Source organism: Pelobates fuscus, chromosome 7, assembly GCF_036172605.1.
Source record: "Pelobates fuscus isolate aPelFus1 chromosome 7, aPelFus1.pri, whole genome shotgun sequence".
NCBI classification, from domain to species: domain Eukaryota; kingdom Metazoa; phylum Chordata; class Amphibia; order Anura; family Pelobatidae; genus Pelobates; species Pelobates fuscus.
This window is the reverse complement of record NC_086323.1, coordinates 113,179,075-113,203,387: the sequence shown is the minus strand read 5'-3', so window position 1 is coordinate 113,203,387 and position 24,313 is coordinate 113,179,075. Positions and strand designations below refer to the sequence as shown.

The 24,313-nt window shown below is 43.6% G+C and overlaps 1 protein-coding gene across 5 annotated transcripts in view; it reads left to right on the top strand.

Annotated features, from left to right (window-relative positions):
- Positions 1 to 24,313, top strand: part of PLA2G6 (phospholipase A2 group VI) — a 63,509-nt gene that overhangs the window by 20,206 nt on the left and 18,990 nt on the right. For 4 of the 5 annotated variants that reach the window (XM_063426433.1, XM_063426434.1, XM_063426435.1 and 1 more), the window contains 6 exons: positions 4,462 to 4,675; positions 7,172 to 7,387; positions 8,749 to 8,932; positions 9,226 to 9,413; positions 12,075 to 12,171; positions 21,520 to 21,702. In XM_063426433.1, coding sequence (XP_063282503.1) covers positions 4,473 to 4,675; positions 7,172 to 7,387; positions 8,749 to 8,932; positions 9,226 to 9,413; positions 12,075 to 12,171; positions 21,520 to 21,702 — 1,071 coding nt within the window. In that variant the 5' untranslated portion in view covers positions 4,462 to 4,472. Of the gene's footprint in view, positions 1 to 4,461; positions 4,676 to 7,171; positions 7,388 to 8,748; positions 8,933 to 9,225; positions 9,414 to 12,074; positions 12,172 to 21,519; positions 21,703 to 24,313 lie in introns of those variants that run through there. The other variant, XM_063426436.1, reaches the window with a different exon arrangement.

Genomic DNA, 24,313 nt, shown 5'->3' with positions numbered 1-24,313 from the left:
GCATTCTTTATAGTTCCTGTTTTTGAGGGGGAAGGGTCTAGAGTTTTCATAATGTGTTTCCTGAAGTAGGACAATGTCGGCCCTGGTCCAGTTCGCCCATTGTATAAGCTGGTGTCGCTTTGCTGGGTTATTCAGGCCCTTGCCATTCAGGGAGACACAAGAAAGCATTCTTGGCATGTTTGTGGGATTTGGGGGGTTTATGTTGGGGGAGGACCGAAGGCCCGCGGACGAGGGTGTGACGGATAGGGGTGGGGGGGGCAGGGAAGAGAGGAGTCGGTAGAGGTTGGCGAGGGAAGGGGAGGGGGGACAGTAGAGGTGGGGTAGGCTGTATGGGGTTGTATTGTGTTTGCCAGGCGGTGTTGGGGGGTGAGGGTAGTGCCTTGGGGGTGGTTTTAAGTGTGAGTGGGGTCCCTGCCTGGACCCAAGGAGGGTGGGGTGAGGGGAAGGAGAGGAAGGTTTTTCACGTTCCCGTCTCCTCCCGCACTGGGTGTGGTGGGTCACTCTCTACTTCTCACCAATAGGCGGGTTGGTGTAGGGTCAGAAGATCATTCTTGGTCCTGTTTGGTGATGTACAGCGTGGGGTGGTTCCACTGTAGGGCGGGATGAATGGTGCTTGTGGGGGTTGGTAACTTCAACATCTATAAGATTCTATTTAGTTTCTTGAGACATAAGGAAACATTTGTAAGCATAATAAAACATATTATAAACATGCAACAAACAAACATACATGCAGTAAGTAATTGATAACTCTGTGTACCCGGGGGAGGTCTAAAGTCTGGGTGGGGCCCCGATCCGAGGTGGACCTATGCGTTCCTATGGGTATGTGTTTACCTCCGTCTGTACTGTCTTAGCAGTCTCAACATTTGGGTGAGAGTCCTTGGATCGGGACATTTTGATCTGTTGAGAGTGGGTTACTTTGGTCAAAAGTTTCAGTCAGGTCAATTCGGGCGTACGGTCCCCTATATATTTTTTTTTTTTTTTGTCAATCTCTTTTTATTGAAATTTGTTTTTTTTTTTCACACCCTTGCGGGTCAAGAGTATTTGAACTGTACATCAAACATAATCATGAAAACATAGTACGGCATGAACAATAGCAGTTAAACAAAATTATGTACTAGAGAGTGTGGGTCCGCAATGGTGTGTTATCGTGAGTGTGTGTATTGCCTCGGGAGAATGGGTGAGTAACCATAGTATGTGTGTAGTGACCCTATCGGGTTCTGAGTTATGGCCTTCTTCTATGTATACCAGAGCCCAGGGGGGTCTGGGGGGGGGTACGTATGTTTGGAGCGGTCGCTCCCTCTTGTCAGTGGGGGGGGATGAGGTGAGCTAGGAGTAGTTCAAGGTCAGCAGAATATGGGTAGTCATAACTGAGCAACGTAAAACATGTGTGGTAAAGTCTCTGTTGTTGGAGTCAGGCCTCAGGAGTAGGTCACTTGTCAGTGGCCTGGTTAGGTGCGGGTATGCCCAAAGCGTGACAGAATGTCGGGAACTCTTCAAGAGTGGAGAGTTTGTGGACAGTTCCGTGTCTAGTGACCACCAGGAATCTGGGCGACCTCCAGTGGTATTCTATCCCCGCTTCTCTGAGGGTGCTGGTGACTTGGTTCAGCGATCTGCGCCATTGTAGCGTGGCTCTGGTGAGGTCTTGGTAGATGTTAAGCTGTGCGCCTTCAAATGTGAGTGGCGTCTTGCCCCGGAGAGCGGTCATCAGGATTCTTTTGTCTTGGGAGGCGGCACAGCGGACAATCACGTCTCGGGCCAATCTTGGGGCTGTCCTACCCGAAGGTGGCAGGCGGTATATCCCATCCGTGTTGAATTTCTTGGCCTGTGTGGGTGGCAGGATGGCGGCCACGAGGCGTCTCAGGTAGTGAGGTAATTCGTCTGAGGAGACGTCGTCTGGTACTCCTCTTATTTTTATGTGGTTTCGCCTTGTCCTGTCATCGAGGGCGATATAGTGTAGGGAGAGTGCTTGCTGTTGAGTCTGGAGTGCCAGTACTGTGTCCTGCATGGTTGTCAGTCCCTGTTTGATGTTAGCAACATCGTTCTCTGTGGCCTGCACCCTGACATCTATAGCCTGCACATCAGATTTAATGGCTGCTATGCTGGTCGCCAGGAGGTTTTTTATTTCCCCAATTAGGTGCTGGAAGTCCCGCTGGGTGACTGGGGCAGACCCATCAGTGGTTCCCCCTGGTGTAGGTACCTGTTCTGGGGGTTGGGCATGTGGGCTGGGACCCCTGAGTACCTTCATGGTGTCCTGCTCCGCCGCTCCCGCCATTTTGGCTGGCGGCCTGTGTTGCTGCAGCATGGTGCTGATGTCTCTGGACCCTGAGGCCGTCTCCGGTGGGGGTTTCTGGGACCGGCGGCCCATTTCTGCCCGAGTGGGTGAGGGTGCTATGTAGGGATCGTCCCCTGTTGAATCCTCTGGCTGATCGAGGCCGTCGAGGAATGCCGTCCAATCGAGGGCTGCAGCCGGCTTGTAGGCCGCGGGTCTGCGCTTCCGGCGGTTAACCCGTGCCGGACACACAAACGGCATGGGAGGCTGTAGGGGAGAGTGTCGATGGTGCCCCTGGTCAGGAGTGGGTAAGTTGGGGGTTTAATTCCCCACTTGTCAGGCTTTTATTCGGGTTGCGGTCGGGAGCCTCGCTGAGGTGCGACCGCTCCGGCTCGTGGTCAGGCTCCGCCCCCGGTCCCCTATATATTGTCCGCTACACAGGCTAAGTCTAGGTGGGGGGTTGTAGATAGGGGGTCACACTTTGGTGGGTCTTTTTGCCCCAAGAAGATGCAGTTTACTGTTTCCCAGTAAATTATATTATTGCCATAGGGGCTCCATAGCTGTGTATTCCCATACATATACCTTGGTGAGCTTACCCGATGCTACATTCTGTGGACTGATTTATTCTTTTGGACTTATCCTATTTGTGGGACTGTCTATCTATTATTATAAACTATTCTTTTAAGTGGACATTTCTTGGACAATACATATATTATTCTTATTCGATTTATTATTTTTTTGGTATATATTTATTGGAGTTGGATCTCATTTTTTATCTATTGCATATTGATTTTTACTATTGTGCCGTATTATAGCTCCTGGAATCCCCTCATCTTATTTATATAAGTGTGGTTTGTATATCTATTTACTTAGAGAGGATTGGTGACCCTCTTTCCAGTTTCAGAGCTATAATTGATTTTTTTTTTCTTGCACATTTCATTTTATGTACTTTTACCCTCTTTCACATACTTTTTCCACCTGCACTGTGAATGTTTACATGGTGTGTTCAATAAAAACATGGCAACATTTCATTCTTTGTGTGTTATTAGTTTAAGCAGATTGTGATTGTCTATTGTTGTGACTTAGATGATGATCAGATCACATTTTATGACCAATTTGTGCAGAAATTGATATCATTCCAAAGGGTTCGCATACTTTTTCTTGCAACTGTATTTCTGTATTTTTAACACTTTTATTTGTATTCTACACCTTTGACTTTGTCATACCTTCCAATGTTTGAGTTTGTTGGAACTGGGCTTTCTTCACCACTGGTGAATATGTTGACGCTATATAAATGCTACTAATAATAGTGGTGCATTAATACAAAGTTCTAGAATGACACTTTTAACTATAGGCGTTGCTGGTCCTTTGGGGGTTTCAGATGTGGAACTCTTCAACCCTGTACTCTAAATTTAGTGTAGGGGGCAGAAGGGTTATTATTTACTATTTGTTTATTATAATTTATTGTACTCAAAGCAGCTGCCTGATATAAAAATAAAGATCACTAGAATATTATTCCGCACAGCAACTGTCGGAAAGGAGTGTTTAGGATCAGAACTTTGCTGCACCCCCACACTATTGATAGGTAGAATGAAATATTTGCATTGAATACCTCTCTGTTAGAGTTTTCTTGTTTTGACCCAAGTATTTCTAGAACCAAGCAACATCCTGGCTTTAACAAACGTAATGGAGTTTTTAACTAAACTGTGAATCCACTAGTCAAATAAAAAAAAAAAAAAAAAAAAAATTCTGCTACATATGATGTGATAATATTTTTACGTCCTATGTAGCATGATAAAGGGTTGTACAGTATATGTTTTATATAATCCTATGTGTAAGGACCTACAGGTCGGAAACACCTAAGGTAAGGATATTCTGTTTTTGTTTCCCCCTCTGATGTTTCATTTTCTTGGGGGCTATTAAACAGTCTATTTGAGTTACACCTCTGGTAGCAAAGGGGTTAAACTCTGTATGTGCCGTGAAAGGGGTTAAACTCTGTATGTGTAGTGTTGCAGTGACTCATACAGACTCCAGATGTTATGACCACTTTTTTTTTTTTATAGTATAACTTATGTATAATAATACTCAAAGGATTTCTATACAATTATTTTTAACAGCAGATTGTTCAAGCTCTATATCTAATATTGGTGATGTGTGCTAACTGTTGCTATGATTTTACTTCTGTATTATAGTGGATTCAGGAATGGATATATTTGGACGAATCTTCAACACTGTTAGTGCAGTGAGCAACCTGTTTACAAACCCATACCGAGTACGTGAGGTACCTCTGACAGAGTATGTTCGCTTTGTCCGTATCAGAGAAAATGGACGGGTTTTGCTATACAGGACTACAAAAACGTGGGACTGTCTCCTGGTTAATGCAAACACTACACAGCATGCCTACCGGTTAGTGTCTTCTGTACAGACTTATAAAAATTGGAAAAAAATAATCGATCTGTGATGTGTTTTTCACGAGCAATCTTGCAAATAAGGTTCCCCCTGTGTCTTTTAGATAATTTTCCTCCATCAATAGAATTGGTAACATGTCATCATTTATAATAATGCAAGTTCACATATTCACAGTCTTAACAAATCATGGGCAAATGCCCATGATTCCTCTTGTACCTGAAAGTGTCAACTTAAAGGCACACCATAGGCACCAAAACAACTTTATCTTAATGAAGCAGTTCTGGTGTATAGATCATGTCCCTGCAGTCTCACTGTGCACTTCTCTGCCATTTAGGAGTTAAATCACTTTGTTTATACAGCCCTAGTCAGACCTCCATGCATGATATTTGAACTTCCTAAAAAGCTTTCCTAAAACTTTCTTGAAAAGAAAGATCTAATATTGAAACTCCATGTATTGCACAGTCTGTTTAAATTAGAATTTCTTATCTTCTGCTCTGTTAATAGAGTTGCAGGACCTGCAGAAGCCTCCTCTGTGTGATTAAAGTTCAATTTACTGAGCAGTAAATAAGAACTTCTAAAGCAAGTTAACACCTGATTGAAAATGAAACCATTTTTTCATGCAGACTGTGTGGGGCACAGCCAGGGAAGGTGTGACTAGAGCTACATAAACAGAAACAAAAGGGATTTAACTCCTAAATGACAGAGAATTGAGCAGTTAGACTGCATGGCTATGATCTGTACACCCAAACTGCTTCATTAAAGGACCACTCTAGTGCCAGGAAAATATACTCGTTTTCCTGGCACTAGAGTACCCTGAGGGTGCCCCCACCCTCAGGGACCCCCTCCCGCCGGGCTCTGGAGAGAGGAAGGGGTTAAACTTACCTCTTTTTCCAGCGCCGGGCGGGGAGCTTTCCTCCTCCTCTCCATCTTGATCGCGACGTCATCGGCTGAATGCGCATGCGCGGCAGGAGCCGCGCTCGCATTCAGCCGGTCGCATAGGAAAGCATTTACAATGCTTTCCTATGGACGCTTGCGTGCTCTCACTGTGATTTTCACAGTGAGAAGCACGCAAGCGCCTCTAGCGGCTGTCAATGAGACAGCCACTAGAGGATTTGGAGGCTGGATTAACCCTCATTATAAACATAGCAGTTTTTCTGAAACTGCTATGTTTATAAAAAAAAAAGGGTTAATCCTAGAGGTACCTGGCACCCAGACCACTTCATTAAGCTGAAGTCGTCTGGGTGCCTAGAGTGGTCCTTTAAGCTAAAGATGTTTTGATGCCAATGGTGTCTCTTTAAGCAGAGCATTTTGCATTGTCTGCAATGGAAACTCATCTGACCCATTTGGATAACAGTTTGAGTTTGCCTGAAATGATATAGAAATCCAGAGGAGAAAAATATTGCACTAAAAGACAAGTGTGTGCTTTTTCAGGTAAGTTATGGTTTCAGAGGGAAATGTATAATAATTTCACAAAGGGTTATATATATAAAATATATATATATATATATATATTTTTTTTTTTTTAATGAGAAATAGGCATATCTTTGGTAATTGATTATCATTCCCCCCCTAGATTTGAATAGGAGAACTGCTATTAATTTACCAAAATAAAGTTAGTCTCTTAGAATCCTGCTCACACATGTGACACATGGGCTTTAAGTTGTACCCTGCAGGGTCAGGCCATCCATTTGGCTAAGCAGTTTAAAATCAAACAGCTCCAACTGCTGAGGTGGAACATGTTTTTTGCACCTCAAGGTGGGTGCATATCACTTAAGGCCCTCGGGGTCTAAGGTGGAAAGAGCTTTTACTGTGATCTGTGACCACTGGAGGGGCAGACCACCAGCTCCGACTGCTGGTCCACTTGGGAACAAGACATATACCCCACTGTAAGGCCAGGAATAGGAAACACGGACCACCAGGGAGCAGTACCCAGACCCCACTACCAGAGGTAAGCAGAAGGAGGGTAAAAAAAAGGTATTAAACAAATATTTTAATGTATGTGGAGGATGAATGCAAGAAACAATCTCATCACACACATCATTATCGGTAAGGAAGGAATAGAACACTATGTTCTGCAAAAAGGACATAATCATCAGGGAACTTGGATAGACCTTTCCGAAAGAGGGTTCGTGCCCATTAATGGCATGAATGGGTGAAGCTTAGCAAAGTTACCATGATTGCATATGAGTAGAGAAACTTCTCCAAGAGCCTTGGTAATATCCTGAAAAGCTTGGAATGCTCCCAGGACTACAGTGATGAGTTTAGTGGTGGTGATACTATTTTTCTACTGCCATTGGCTGTATTACCACTTCCTTGTTTACTATAAGTGGAGTGATCCTATATCAGCAGTATAATAGAATCTTTTAAAAAATAAATACATTTTAAGCAAATAAGGCATATGGGATGGGGTGTGTGATAACAAAAGAGAATGAGTACAAGATATTATGAGATTGTCTTTGTTTTAATATGTTATCTGGATTTGTACTTTTGCAGCCTGTTCCAGCTGGATTCCGAGACTGCGGCTCTTCAGCAATTTGAAGAGTTTGCAGACAAACTTCGTCCATTCTATGAGAGTGTCAGACAGGGACTTAATTTGGACACCTTGCAACAGCTAACAGACTGCATACGCAGCCACCCAAACTGGTCCCTGGCACATGTAGCAGTTGAAATTGGTCTGCGAGAGAGCTTTAGACACAATTGCATTCTTAGGTATGAGCTGGAAATTTACTATATATATGTATATGTATATCATTTTTTTTAAAGGTCAAATATATTGTATTTAGACAGTCACCCATATTTAACTCATTCACTCTCACCCTTATTCATACAGTGGAATTTTTTTTCTGTTTTGTCTTTTATTTTTAATCTACCTTTACAAGAATACCAGCTGATTCCTTTAAAAAGAAGATAAACTGAATATTTTACCAATATTTGTAAAATAAAAGATCGCACCTAACTGTCCCCAGCATTTTTTACTAAACAGTGATCTCTAGGTTGGCCTAAGTTGATATTGATAATATGTAGTTGCAGCCAAGATGAACATCATTCCTCTGCCCCAGGAAGACTTTTTTTTTTTTCTTACAAACAATATTTAAATGGTACTTTCAACCATGTATCCCTATTGCAAGTTGTACAAACTTGTCAAGTCATGGTCTAAGTAAAGATGCATACATTCATTGTGTAGTCTTCTGATTATATAGGGAAATATCAGTAAATATAACTTCATTATAAAGATCATACATATTTATGTAAATCACAATGGTTGTTTATGACCTGCTAAAGCAAACCATTCCTCACTGTTTTTCTAAACGAGCCTCAATGGAAACAGACAGCAAGTACAGCCACATTTATTGCAAATGCCTGGGGCCTACCAGTTTAGCGCATTTCCTTCTATTTAAACATATAATACAGACAACATGTGAAAGAATAACTGTTCATGTTTGTTTAACGGTCAAATGTTCCCTGCTCATATCCTCCGGTGCACCCCCCCATATTCTTAACATCATTTATTTTATTAATTGTGAATTTGTCCACCTCTATTGTGTGTGCCTCCCTTACCACTCTCACGTATCCTCATTGTAGCAAATCAACGCGGTACTGAGACAAATTATACTCAATCTCCGTTGTGCCAGCTTGGTGCATTCAGCCTGCACTGTTTGTGGAAAGAGGACAGTATTTATGTCCCCTTTGCTCACAATGCAGACGGAATGTGCCGAGCTGGTAGACTACGCAGGGGAGAATGAGTGAGTAACCTCTGTCTTGGTTAATGCTAAACTGCGCTAAAGTAATGCAACAAGTGGAGTTGATGTGGTGTCCATCCCCCTTCCAGCTGTATCCTGTAGCAGAACTACCATCACTAGCACACTGCTACCCTTGCATTGGTTGCCTAATGTAGTTTAGATTGAGCTGCCAGTGAAGACTACAGAAGCCATTCAATGAGAAACTATGTTCTAAAGAATAGCCATAATGAATATTAGAAGACCTCTCACTTGGTTCAATGTTTAATGGGAAGTGATCAAACTGCCTCTAATCGCTCATATCCATATGCATATGTTTCCTTTTGTAAATAGGAGTGTAAACAGCACAGAGTGTGATAAAGGATGCACACCTCTGCATTTGGCCTGCAGAAAGGGGGATGTTGCGTGTGTGAAGGAGCTGATAGAAGAGTGCCATGCCCGGCAAGACATTGCAGATACCGACGGAGATACTGTTTATCATTATGCAGCTTCTCAGAATAACCCTCGTATCGTTGAGGTGCGGGTATTGACATTTTCAACTCTTGTGATTTTACTGCTTTTTGTATAGTGCTCTGCATTCCTGCCTTAAATTTGTATCATACTTTGTGATTTGTCCCCAAGTTACACCTCTATACTTTAGCAATATTGTTCCCTTTTTGTCCCTGTTGGTTTGTATTGTATATCTTGCAGAGTGACTTATCTGTGCTCTGTTGCTTGATAGATTGTAAGCTTGTTTGTGCTTTCTATAACTGTAAAGCGCTATATAAATAATGAGTTTCCATCGATTTAACACTCCTTTCTCCTATCTAGCTCCTGTGCTCTGTTCGGTCTGTGGGTGTTAACCATCTCAATGACATGAAGGAGACTCCTTTGCATATTGCCTGCCGATTGGGAAAAGTGGAGACTGTTCAGGCTCTTCTTCGCTCCCAAGCTTCCTGTGACATTTTAGGGAATGAAGGATACCCTATCCATACAGCTATGAAATACACACAAAAAGGGTGAGATTAAATCAGTTATTGGTCTACACAAAAAATGGAAACTCTTTTTTTTCCTGTATGTTTTATACTTGATGAACTCTGTGAAACCGATACTGTAACCTCACGTAGGATCTAGTTTGGGAAAAAAAATAAATTCATGATTTAAAATATTTCAAGTACTGTTGATCAAGAGCATATTTTTACAGTAGTTTATCAAGCTATCAATGAGCATATCTCAGGACACAGGATAATTTCATCGGAGCACAAGACATCTGTAGAAGGGCTTGTAAACACATACAGCTGATTGCTTGCATTACCAAACCCTTTATTTCACCAGCTTCATCCCTAACGTTATTCCTGCAGAACTTAGGGAAGAGTATAGTCCTCCTTGGTTTAAGGGTTTTTCTATTTTCGAACAAATGAAAGAGTAGAAAGATATTTTCCAAATGTGGGAAGAATTTGTGCATTATCTTTCAAGATACTCTGGAAATTATGGTAACTTATGATTATTTTAGAAATACAATTATATCATTACAGGTGCAATGATATGGGTGAACCCAGGAGCTAATTCCACTTAGAAAGGCTTGAGTCACCAGTATGGATATGTAGTGTGAATACCAGGCAACTACTATGTATATAGTGCTGCCTGGTATTCACACTACATATCCATACTGGTGACTCAAGCCTTTCTAAGTGGAATTAGCTCCTGGGTTCACCCATATCATTGCACCTGTAATGATATAATTGTATTGATATAATTGTATTTCTACATTTTGGGGCAGTTTTTTGGTGAAATTTCTGCCTATACCCAGTTTTTGAGCACTCCATTCCAAGTCAGACTCCCTCATCCCTGAGTGTTGCTTTAGGCATACCAGACCAACCTATGATTATTTTAGCTCTGCAGTGTTTTAGCTCTTCCCTCTCAAGTGAGTGTGTACTCAAATTTGAAACTTGATTTAAAAGTTCAGTCTAATCCTGTGGTGTATTTTGGATTTGTGCTGCCCTAGGCACGACTAAATTCGGGCATTCCCAAAATCTAAATTTGCCCCCCAGTTTGTGGCAAGGCCATTTTTTTGACTGACAGACACATGCCCTCATTGATACATGCACTGATATACACTTACTGACAGATACACAGTCACTGGCACACACATACAGTCATTGGCACACACTGTTTAAACACACACTTTCACTGACACACACTGACACACCAACTCGCGAACAGGCACACACTCTCAGATACACATAAAATGACATACACACATTGACACACTCACAGGCACACCCATTCTCACTCACAGACACACTTTAACAGCTTCACTCACTCACTCACTGACAGTAAGGTGGACAGCCCCTGAACATGAGGCAAACAAGGCATTTGTCTGGGAGCGTGGGGTGGCATTGTTTGGCGCCCCCTCCTGAAAGTGCCGCCATAGGCAAATGCCTTGTTTGCCTTGTGGTAAATACATCCCTGGTCTAATCACTTTAATCGCTACTTTTTGTTTACAAGCGGTTTGACCACAATGGAGGGTCTCTGTGGCACCTTTGGCTCAGTCCATGCTATGCAGTAGTTACACTTTTATATTACGAATATCAATTTTGCCTATATTTGAATTATATTTATAGGCAGTGCATTATTAATACGGCAAGCTACAGGTGTCTCATGCTGATTTGGTTTTGGTCAGATTGCTCAAAAACGTATTGACCCAGATTTGGTGGATGGTCCCACAGCCATCTAACATCATGGCAACAGCATGTAGTGGTTATAGTGCTTAGGCAGATTGTAAACCTACAGGGTAAACTAATTTCTCTATTTTTTGTTCAGCATCTGTGCGTTGCACAGAGGTACTGTAAAACACTCCCCCTACACACACTCAGAAGGTAAAGCAAGTTGAGCGGTTTAGAATACTATATGGGCATATGTGCAGGCTGTAATAGCAGTTTGCCGTGCTCTATAAAATACTACTGGCAGTACTACTCAAGCCAGGTAACTACTATACTTGGACATTATGGTCTCAGTCAAAACATTTCCACCACTAAGGTGGCTTGCTCCCCCCATCCCCTCCTTAGCTCCCTTAAAAGTTAATAAAACATTTCTTCCAGCGCCGCGTGGGTGCGCTAGCCCTGCCCCCTTGTTGACATCATCAGAATTGCAGATTTTTAGCCAATCGACTGAAATCGGCAAGGGGTCGGGCCAAATGCCATTTTGGCCTATCAGCACCTCCTCATAGAGATGCATTGAATCAATGCATCTCTATGAGGAAAATTCAGCGTCCCCATGCAGAGCATGGAGACGCTGAAAGGCACTGCTCCCTACTGTGCAGCACTGCCCCTGGAAGCACCTCCAGTGGCCACTTGGAGGTTTCCCTAGGGGCAATGTAAACAGTGTTTGCATGAAAATGCCTGCATATAATGATTATACTCACCAGAACAACTACATTAAGCTGTAGTTGTTCTGGTGACTGTAGTGTTCCTTTAACTTAAGCATCCTGTTATGTACTTGGTAAATGGCACATAACTTGTGTAATCCAGGGGCAAGACCACATCAAATAATTGTGATTGAACCTTTCATATTTTTTAAATCTGGCATGGCAAATTTCATTGTAAAGGGCATTTGCTAGATTTCACACATGCCTTATATCCTTCTTTTTGAGTAAAATTTTTAAATTTCATAATTTTTAGATGTGTGGAATGCATCCTGGATGTCCGTGCTAGTCAGGTCAATGCTGAAGACCCACGTTATAAAGCAACCCCTTTGCATTGGGCAAAGACAGCAGAGGTAAGTGGGTGTGTAGAATACGTGCTCCAACTCACAGATGATGCCCTTACCAATGTAATTTTTTTTTCCTTATCAACATGACTATCAGGAAAAACAGTTAAAGGGACACTATAGTCACCCAGACCACTTCAGCTCAATGAAGTGGTCTGGGTGCCAGGTCCCTCAGGTTTTAACCCTTCAGATGTTTACATTTGGGGTTAAGCCAGCCTCTAGTGGCTGTCTTCCGGACAGCCACTAGAGGCGCATCTGCGATGCTGGAGGAATGCGCATTCGGCTCTGATGACATCAGACGAGGGAGCTGACGTCGGCGGGGGAGGAGAGGTCACCAGCGCCAAGAGAGCCCGGTGCTGGATTAAGGTAAGCTGCTGAAGGGGTTTTAACCAGTAGGGCATATGTGTTGATGGCTTGGAGCTTGTTCTTGCCATTGAGCTGGGACTTCAGGAGCTGTCTGACTATTTGGAGGTACTTGGATGTTGCTATCCTCCTTGCCTCTTCCTCATTGGTGCAAAGTTTGTGGTATAGATAGATGGAGAGATAGAGATATATATACACACACACACACACACACACACTGCGTTCAACCTTCTAATATCACTTCCAACTAAATGCAATTTATGGATTGCTTACCATTACTGTTATCACTCAACTGAATACTCTTAGAATTCACGGTTTTCCTTTTTTTTTTTTTTTTTTTTTTTATTCTTTATTTGTCATTTTCCGTGCTCAATTGTACAGGAAAAGCATTTCAGGCATTTCTTGGGTTTTCAATTTTCATGTATAAAGCGGTTACACATATTTATATAACATTTGTTGTTTGTTTCAAGTTGTACAGTGAAATGCTTGTGATGAGCACCTTTGTGTCGTGGTCATGTTTGGGGGCAAGCCCAGGTCTCTCTGAGTGGTGGGATGCCAGTGATTGATTTGTGTTGCGTTCCCGGGTACTACAAGCGTGTGGTGTGGTGTACGCTCCTTTGTGGTGCAGGCGGATGCCGTGTTGCTGAGGAGCCTGTTCTCGTCACGGTTTTCTTCTTTATTTTTAAATTTTGAATGATGTTCGTTTTTGGGGTGGGGGTACAGAAAGAAAGCAGGGAATTAGTTTGTGGTACAGGTTTGCATTACATTGAACTGTTTTTCATAGTATTCTAACTTTCCACGTGCAAGTGGAAGTTGTTCGTCAGTAGTTTTAGCATACATACATAGCAAGCATATATTTTCTACTCTCGTGTCAACATGCATTTTTCTTTCTTCTTGGGTTTGGGGTGGGGTACAGAAGTAAGAGGGATGGGGGTAGGGGTACCTTCTCTTTGCGGTGTGTTACATACATTTTGAGGTGTCTTGTGCGTCTCGTTCCTGTCTCGCGTTCTCTTTGCCGTGTACCTCTCGATTGTGGGCTTTGATAGTCGTAGTCCATGTGTGGGTGTGGGTGTTGTCTTAAGGTTGTTCCTTAGTTGGGTGGGTGTGTTGCTGATGATGGTGGGGTCTTGTGTTGTCTTTGGTCTTAGATGCTTAAGTTTCTAGTAGTTTTTGCGCGGTCTTGATGTCGGAAAGCAGTGTGGGTCTGGGTGGGGGAGAAAAAAAAAAGGGAGGGGAAGAGGGTGTCCATTCGCGTTGGTGGGGTGCCCCGTTGGGGGGATTCGTGTGCCCCGGTTCGGGTTGGCTTGAGTGTGTGGCTTGCTCAGTGTGTGCCGGCGAGGGTCGGGAATTCGTAGAACCATGGGTCCCATATTTTATGAAAGTGTTTGGTGGTGTCGTGCACTATTGCGGACAATTCGTCCGTTTTAATTGCGTCTGCTGTTTTTCGTCTGATTGCCTCCATGGTCGGTGTTTCATTGCTGCCCCATTTTTCGGCTATTGCCCGTCTGGCTGCTAGTGCTATCTTTGCTGTCAGTTTGTTTTGTGCTCTGGGTATGTCTGCGTGTGGTTTCGATAGCAGCCAGATCCAGGGATTTAGTGGGATGTCTGTGTGTAAGATTCTAGAGACCATGGTCGCTACTTGTTGCCAAATTTGTTTGATTGGGGGGCATTCCCACCATTGGTGGAGGTAGGTTCCCTTGTGGCCACATCCCTTCCAGCACAAATCTGTGTCTGACCTGCCCATCTGTTTAAGCTTTAGGGGGGTGATATACCATCTCATGAGTGTTTTGTAGGCCTGTTCCTTATGGTTTAAGCAGCTGGAGATTGTTGCTGTGGCCTCCCATATGTCTGCCCAGTCTGTTGGGTCCTCTGCTGGGCCTAGGTCCCTCTCCCAAGCCGACACATACGTGAGAGCACCTTTTTTATGTTTTGGATTATGTGGGTAAAGCGCTGAAATCTGTCCTTTCTGTATTGGGGCTTGCATGCATTGTTTCTCAAAGGTGGTAAGTGCCGTTGTGCCCGCTTTTGTGTTTTCTGGTGTTGTTAGGAAGCTTTTGATCTGTATATGCCTGAATAGGTCAAATGTTTGGAAAGGTGTTGTTTGCTGTAGTGGGGGAATTGTATGTTGCGGAGTATCGGGGTGAGTGGGGACAGGGGTGCCGTGAGGCCGCTTTTATGTGCTACTTTGTCCCATATTTTGATTCTCTTGGTCAGCGCTGTGGTTGTCTGTGGCATAGGGGGTCTGGCTTGTTTTGGTAGCCAGATGTAGAGGGATGAGTGATTTCTGCCAAATATGTCGTGCTCGAGGTCTACCCATCTTTTGACTCCGTATGGTGCATGCAGGTTTTGGGCTTGCGTTAGTTGCGCTGCCTGATAATAATGGGTGAGGTGTGGGAGGCCCAGGCCTCCTGCTCTGTTGGGTACGTATAGGAATTGCCTTTTTATTCGCATGCGTCTGTTGGACCATATGAACTTGTCTATTTTTGTCTGTAGTCGTTTGAAGTCTGGGTCGGAGATTGGAATTGGGAGGGCTTGAAATAAGTATAGAAGTCTGGGTAGAAGATTCATTTTGACCGAGGCTAGTCTGCCTAGCCAGGATATCGACATGTTCTGCCATGTGGTGATATCGTGTGTGATTTTCTGTATGATTGGGGTGTAGTTCATGGAGTAGCTTTGGGAGAGGTCTGTTGGTAGGGTGATGCCTAGGTATTGTATGTGGTTGGAGTTTAGCTTAAAAGGGTACGTCTTTTGTAGGTGCTCCACTGTGGGGGTGTCTGTGTGTATAGGTAGAGCTTCCGTTTTGTCTATATTGAGTTTGTATCCGGAGATTTTGGCGTACTTCTCTAGGGCTTGAATAAGAGGTGGTAGGGAAGCTGTCGGGTCTGTGAGGGTGACAAGTAAGTCATCTGCGTAGGCTGCGGTTTTATACTCTTCTCGGATTTTGAGGCCTTTTATGGCTGTATGTCGTCTGAGGTTCTGTAGGAGCGTTTCTAGAGATAGGGCGAACAAGATCAGTGATAGGGGGCACCCCTGTCGTGTTCCATTGTGTATGGTGAACATGGGTGGTTGTGTAAGGGGCAATAGGAGGCTGGCCTGTGGTGAGGCGTATAATGTTTGTAGTGCTTCTAGGAAGCCCGTGGGGAATCCGAATTTTTGGAGAGTTGCGAAAAGGTATGGCCAGAGCAGCCTATCAAAGGCCTTTTCTGCGTCTAGTGATAGCAGTAGGGTTGGGATCCGTTTCGTGGTTGCGGTCCATATGAGGTCGAATGTTCTTCTGGTGTTGTCGCTGGTCTGTCTTGTGGGGATGAATCCTACCTGGTCAGGGTGGATGAGTTGAGGTAGGTAGGGGCATATCCGGTCTGCCATGAGTTTGGTGAATAGTTTTTTTTTTTTAATTCTTTATTTTTGTATGTAAATATTAGGTAACAGGCCGGTTGTGTGTGCCACAATAGCACAGATCAGCACATTAGAGGTCACATAACTTGACAGAAACGTGGCATGCATGACAATTACACATTTTTCATGAAAGTATAAGCAAACATTTCTTTTGGTACAAACAATGAGAGAATATGGTAACGCTACGCTTAATAACCGTGTAGTTAATAAAAGAAGATAAATAGTGCGTGCCAAGTATGTGCAACCGGGTTGCTATTTGGGCCCGTAAGAGATCGGACACCAGAATATCAGTAGTTGTCAGGTTTATAAGGTACGGGTTTTTCTAGTCCCTTGTGACATTAGTCAGTAGTTAAGTCCTTGCCTTAAGTACATGCTAGACAAATTAACATTAACATTTCTCTTGATAAGTTCTCTGAATGTCAGATGGAGACGCACTATTTAAAGGATCCAATAATGCTCAAGGGATACAAGTTGGCCCTGAGTAATACGAGAAACCCAATTGCTGAGTCCTGGCTATCCTGAAAATCTACCGCCCGGGGGTGGCCCGTAAGGCTAGTGAGGCAGACCCGTGTTCGGCGGTGATTATGACATTTCTTGCTGATCCTACGCCTACTAGACCTTGCTAATGCAAGCAGTATAGGTATGCTCACTTAAGGTATATAAGAGGGGTACAATATAAAGAAAGGAGATGTAAGGGTGTTCCACTTTAGGGGTTAATTCAGTAACAACAGTGTTATTTACATTTCCAGAGTGTGAGTGCCTCATTCTTCCTTCTTTCTACTGTGTAGGTCGTTAATTAAACAAAAATAAAAAGGAAAACATATTGTACACATTTTATGTCTACATTAAGTAGGGAGATGGGCTGGAAATGTCCCGGGTCTAAGTGTGTTTTATTGGGTTTGGGGAGGAGGCAGACTGTGGCCTGGGGCATTTCTTGTGGTAGTGGATTGCCTTGTAGGATGGCATTGTATAGGTTGCATAGGTGGGGGGAGAGTGTGGGGGCGAACGTTTTGTAGTATAACCCAGTGAACCCGTCCGGGCTAGGGAATTTGTTTGGTTTGAGCGATTTCATGGTGCCCGCGAGTTCTTCTGGCGTTATCGGGTCAAACAGTTTTTGTGCTGCTTGTTTGGCAGGGAAGGTAACGGTGTGTGTCAGGAAGTGGTCGACGAGTGTTTTAGTGGTGTATAGGGACGTGAAGTAGTTTTGGAATACTTCGGCTATCTTGCTGGGGTCTTCTGTTATGGTTCCATTTGGTGTAGCTATTCTGTTTATCTGTTTCTGGGCTGTGCGTTGTCTGAGCTTTCGTGCCAGTAGAGTGTCAGCCTTATTGCCATGGTCGTAAAAGAGTTGTTTGGACCACAGAAGGGCTTTTGTCGCGTCCCTTTTCATGTGTTGCTTGATTTCCGCCTGGCATTTTGTAATTTTAGCGGTCACTTCTGATGTGGGGTCGAGTTTTAGTTTGGTGCATTTGGAGTCTACCGAGTCTTTGTTTCGAAGTATTCGGTCAGGGCCTGGGCAATTGTTGTTCGAATCTGTGGGTTGTGGAGGAGAGTGGGGTTGAGCCTCCATGACCATGGTCGGGCTGTGCCTGGGATGGTGAATGTTAGTGTGGTGTCTGCGTGGTCGGACCAGGTGATCTGGCCGATGGACGTGTTCTTGAGCGAGGGTGCTATCGCCGGGGATATTAAGATGAGGTCTATGCGGGAATGTGATTGATGTGGATGGGAGAAGAAGGTGTAGTCTAATGTCGTGGGATGTTGAGATCTCCAAGCGTCTATGAGGTGGGTTCGGGCGAGGAATGCCGAGAAGAGTTTGTCGGCTTTTGCTGTCGGTTGTCGGCGTTGTGCGTGGGTTCTGGCTCAGCGTCTATCAACTGCGGGCGAGGGGGTGGCGTTGAAGTCTCCTCCGATGATCGAATGGTGGGAGGGGAATAGTGCCAGGTGTGCTGTAAGGGTGTTCCAGAATGAACTGGTGGGTGTGTTGGGCGCGTATACTGAAGAGAATGCATATTGTTGCGGGCCGATTTTGCCTGTTATTGTGGGGTATCTGCCTTGTGGGTCGGCAATGGTATGGTTGACTGAGAGGGGGCATGACTTCCGTATGATGATGGCTACTCCATTTTGTTTGCCTGTTAGGGAGCTGGCGTATTGGTTCACCCGATAGTGTCGGCTCAGGAGAGAAAACTGTTTGGCTTGGGTGAAATGAGTCTCCTGGAGTAGGAGTATGTCTGCTTTCGAGTTGTTGGCCCACAGCATGAGTTGGTGTCTTTTGGAGGGGCTGTTGTCACGGTTTTCTTTTTATACATAAATTTCTTGAGAACTAGCAGATGACTTTTATACATTTCACAAGAACTAGCAGATGACATTACCGCTTGTGGTATTATATCATTCATATGTAAACATAGCTGACTAGCTAGAGAGATACTCACATGCCATCTATTGGCAAATAAAGTAAACTACACACTAATGTTTTGTTTGTTTACGTTTAAACTCTGACCATCTTGTTAATCGTATCATAAAATGACAAATAACCGGATACAATAGGTAAAACATAATATATTATTTCACATTAAATGTGACTATATGTATGGTAGGCAATATTTGCATAAATAAATGAGACCACGCAATTAATGTTTACTTTTCAATGGGCTTGGTTGTGGTGTTTATTCAAAGCTTTAACCCCTTAAGGACCAAACTTCTGGAATAAAAGGGAATCATGACATGTCAGACATGTCATGTGTCCTTAAGGGGTTAAGGGGCTTATACCGTATATACTCGAGTATAAGTCGAGTTTTTCAGCACATTTTTTGTGTTGAAAAACCCCAACTCGTCTTATACTCGAGTTAATGTCTGTATTATGGCAACTTACATTGCCATAATACAGACCAGGACCGCTGAGCTCATTACAAGCCCGGCGGTCCTGTTGGGGGCTGGCAGGAAGCATTTACTTACCGCTCCTGTCAGCTCCCTTTTCCTCCGCGCCGGTCCGGTCAGCTCCTCTGTCAGCTCCACTGTAAGTCTCGCGAGAGACCGTGAGAATTACAGTGTGAGCTGACAGGGGAGCTGACCGGACCGGCGCGGAGGAGAAGGGAGCTGACAGGAGCTGCAGGAGAGGTAAGTAAATGCTTCCTGCCAGCCCCCCTCCTGCACAGCCCATCCACTGGACCACCAGGGAATAAGAGCCCCCCTCCCTGGCCAGCAAACAAGCAGGGAGGGGGGACAAAAATAAATAAATACAAATTTAAATAATAATAAAATTTAAAAAAATATTAATATAACAAAAAAAATTATATTAAAATAATAATAATTAAAATAAATAAATAAAAATGCCCCCCCCACCCCCACGGCTCTGCATCACACAAACACACACTGCATTCATACACACACACACACTCACTCATATACACGCACTCATATACACACACACACACACACACTGCACTCATACACACACACTGCATTCATACACACACACACACACACACACTGCATTCATTATATACACACACTGTAAATAAATATATTTTTGGGGGATCTAATTTTATTTAGAAATTTACCAGTAGCTGCTGCATTTCCCACCCTAGTCTTATACTCGAGTCAATACGTTTTCCCAGTTTTGGGGGGTAAAATTAGGGGTCTCGACTTATATTCGGGTCGACTTATACTCGAGTATATACAGTAACCATAATTCCATAACCATATAACACAAACTTTAACCTTTTAACTCTATTAACCACTGCATTGCTAATCGGTCTTAGATGACCTGACCACCTTTTATTTAAAACAATTTAGCACAATATCCTTCCTCAGAATTTGACCCTGAGGTGATTTTATGCCCCTATGCTTTATAACACTACAACAATACAATTAAATGGAGGGAGGGCATGGTCCGTCTGCACCACTCTTGCTTCAGTACACTATGACAGTATTAAATTTGGGCTGCTGCTTTTTATTCTGTCCCAGTTTCCCGCTCTTTTACTGTTTGCGACCTTCCTCAAATTCAGATCCCATACAAAGCAGAGTAACTCCTTCATTGCCACCATACATATATGCCACACTGCTTAGTGCCTGTGGCTTTATTTGTTGAATTCTGAATTTGGCCTAGGCCCAAATTGTAAACGTACGAGTCTGGAGACCTCGCCTAGGTCCACAACATGCATATTATTTTGGGGGCAAACTTATATGCCGGAATATATAATACTTTTAGTCGGACTTTGTAATTGTTGTCCAAATCAAGTAACCCAATAATTGCATCTGACTCGTGACACTAGTTTAAATAAAACACTGTTTTTGTTTAGAGCAACTCTTCTATCCTGGTCTCCATTCCTTTAAACCTAAAATAAAATTATAAAGCAATATGTTACCTCTGTTTCAGCGCTGAAGCAAAGTTTTCCTGGAAACTAATCCTCCTCTCCTTACTTTATGCCCCATTACTGCAGGAGGAGATACATACAGGAAAGATGGACGGCATGGTGCGGGTAGACTCTTGTGACCCTCATGCTGTGCGTCCAGATGTCCAACATGCACACAAGTGACTGGAACACTTCTTAGAGGCTGGCTAATGACTCCTCAATGATGCTGCCTGAGGTGGTGTTACAGCTGTTGCAGTAAAGGGGTTAAACTCTGAATGTGCAGCATTTCACAGTGAAACATTGCACATACAGACTCCAACCGGTATAACCACTTCAAATCTCTGAAGTAACCCTGCAATGCTTCTCATTGAGACAAACTAGAAACCTAGGGTGCATGTGCTGCAATCGCTGTGCCCCGCCAATCTGATGGTTCTCAAAGAGAAACATACTGGATTAATTTGGCGCCATCATCCTGTGCCTCTTGTCTCAAATCCCCACGGTATCATTTAGATCGTAAGCTCATGGGCTATCTACCTATGCACTTTGTATAGAAGAGATTAAATGGCAAGATCTCCGCTTATGGGCAGGGCCCTCTCTACCTTTTGTATTTGTGTGTGTATATTGTATGTTCTCCACTAATTGTACAGCACTGCGGAATATGTTGGCGCTTTATAAATACCAGTAATAAATAAATAAATACAACCTTGACAAATGTAGGCCTTTAATGAGGGAGAGTCTGAGTGACTGTCCATTTGTCTAGCTGTTTTTGAATGATTTGACATGAAACAAGGTATCGAGGAAGCTGTCCAGTAACCAGAAACAACATCAAAGAAGCAGACTGTCCTCCACAAACCTTCAAGTAAATGTAAGTCTTTATTACTGTACCAAACTGAGAAGTGACATTTCAGTCCCTCAAGGTCTTTATCAAATCTGGTTTGGAAAGGTTTGACAACTTCCCATTGGGCACCTGCACATGAACACCTGCCTGCCCTTGTGTAACACCTCCTTGGTTGAACATTTATGTAGACTGTTATTTCGATCTGTTTGATAACATTATCTAGGAGTATAAAATAAATCATTATCTAAAATAACAATTTTGACTGTATAGTGATAGAACCAAGCACTAATAGTAAACAAATATTTTACATATGGTTGGGGTATGTTTAGCTTTCTTTCATTTTCAAGTATGTTGTCTATATTTATCAAAGTTAACAGCATTCATTATTGCTCATTTCTAATCCTACAGATGGCTGTACTTTTAATTCAGCGTGGCTGTGATGTGAATTATGCCAGTGTTACATCAGAGACACCTCTTCATATTATGGTGAAGAGAGACAGGTTTGAGTGTGCTATGGTACTTCTGACAAATGGTGCGGATCCAAATACCAAGGGGGAACATGGCAATACACCGCTGCATCTGGCCATGCAGGTAAGGCAAGCTCTGAATTTTCAAACTCTGAAATTCGCTATGCACTGTACATCCAGTTTTCAAAACTATAAGTATTGTTGTCAGAAACTCTACTGAGCTATTTTAAAATGTAAGGATTATTATACAACCTAGCAAAGTTATTGGCTTATGATTCTGAAGATCAGTGCTATTTGTTAAATTCAGAACACGTCTAAAGCATGTTTATTCTTGAAAATCCATCTAGAAAACAATCATGCTTGCACTTACATTCAGTGACCTTGTATTCCGAGAATACTGCTTTCTAGTCAATTTAGAAAAAGGGCAAGAAGCATAGAAAGTATGGTTAAATACTACTAGTAATACGATTGGTCGCTGTGACTTTTTCTTATTAAGAGAGTGCATAAGATTTCAAGAAAAATATACTTTTAATCTAGTAGAGATTTCTGATTTTCTTTGACTAAGTTTGGCCTAAGTTTCTCCTGATGTGTTCAGTCAGGAAAGGGGAGATTATACAATTTATCTAAAGATAAGATATAAAATTGCATAATATATCTACAAACTTTGGAGTCAAGGCAAGGTTAACCTTAAGGTGACTTTAGGCAGCATCCCAGCTCTCAGAAATTAGGCAGGGTCCCTGGAACCATCCCTATATGAAGAGTGGTTGTAGGGGCCCCAAAACAGTAACTTGCCTTGGGCACTGTGGGATCTTTATCATTCCAGATATGTTGGGTAATTGCTTGGTGGCATTCATGTGAATGCATTGGTACTCTTATATCTAGTACCTGGTGATGATGTATGATAAGCCGCTACTTTCAAAAGACATATCTAGTTTGAGACAGCAGAGTATTTTTGTGTCTCGTGACACATTCTTTCAAGACACAGCAGTTAACATTAGCAGATTCTCCATGTTGGCGCTACAGAGGGTCATGGCGGAATACGGTGAGTTATCAGGTTATAAGGCAAATATTCAGAAATCTAGTGCTCTCCCGGTCTGCCTCACGGACGCGGAGATTGTACGAATAAAGGACACGTATCAACTCAGGATAGAAGCGCATTCCGTTAAGTATCTCGGGATTCACCTGACTGCTGACCCTGATCGCTTATACCTCGCTAACTATGCTCCGATGATTGGAGCCCTAATGGGTGACCTCGATAAGTGGACTGATAAACCCATCTCCTGGATAGGCCGCATCCATTCTGTCAAGATGAACTTTCTGCCACGTATACTGTTTTTATTTCAGGCTCTTCCCATCCGCATCACAAAAACCCAATTGGTCCCTTTGCAACGATCGATTGGGGACTTCATTTGGCAGATTAAGAGGCATAGAATTTCTCGACAAGTTCTGTATAGAAGAAAGGCCTACCTAACCTATACTTCTATTATCTTGCAGCCCAGCTTACGCAGGTGGCCATGTGGCACTCCCCGCCAGGGGAGAGAAGATGGGCTGACATAGAATCTATGATGGTAGGGGTCGATGCCCCCGAGTTCGCGATGTGGGTCCCCAAAGAGCATAGACCCGCTATACGGAGTACGTGTCCGTCCATTCTCAATTCTATTCGAATTTGGGATGCATGTCATCTCAAATACCGATTGGCAACGTCCCCCTCCCCGATGACTCCGATCTTTAGAAATGGGGATTTTACCCCCCGGCATGGCCCTCAGAGACTTCCGTAACATTGAACGAACGGGGCTACAACGTCTACATCAGCTGTACCGAAACGGCTCGGTGGTTCAATTTACGGAGTTACAACAAGGGGCCCATTTCACCCCTACGGATTTTTTCCGCTACGTCCAGATCCGCGACTTCGCTAGCAAACCTCACATTAAGACGGCTGCTTTGGGTCCGTTGACCTTTTATGAAAGGCTTTGCTCCAACGGGACCGCCCCCAAGGGTATGATTACGCTTCTGTACGCACACTTAAGCGCAGAAACCGGAGAATGGGGTAACCTAAATTACACGGATCAGTGGGAAACAGACCTAGGCGAAGTCTTGGAGGGTTTGGAGTGGAAGGAGATATGGGAGGCGAATACCACTGTCTAGATTTGTGTCACTCTCCAAGAGCAGGCATGGAAAACTATGGTTCGGTGGTATACCATGCCTGTTAAACGGTATCGCATGCACAAATTGGACAACTATGACTGCTGGCGGGGTTGCGGTTCCCGGGGCACGTATATCCATATGTGGTGGGAATGCCCAAAACTCACCGGCTTCTGGAGGTCGGTAGAGGACCTCCTGAGGCAGACGTTCAACAGACCCTTACATATGGATCCTTGGGTGTACCTGCTGAATAGGTCTCTAGAGGGCTGGACCAGGAGGGAACAAAAATTGGTACATAAGATAACCCTGAGCGCACGCCGGGCCATAGCGATCGCGTGGCTTTCCCCAGAAGGCCCCGATTTTTCCGGAGTGACGTCTAGGATTAGAGAATGTAGAATCATGGACGACTTGACTGCAAGAGTGCGGGGGACAATGGCGTAGTTTCAAAAGATTTGGAAGCCATGGGACAGTAGTCTACTGGGCTCGGGCAGAGCTTGATGGCACCTTATCTTGTTATAGAAGGTAGGGCCTCACGTAGGAAGCCTCCCCTCCCCCCCTTTTTTTTCCCTTCTTCTCCCCACATCTAACCTGCT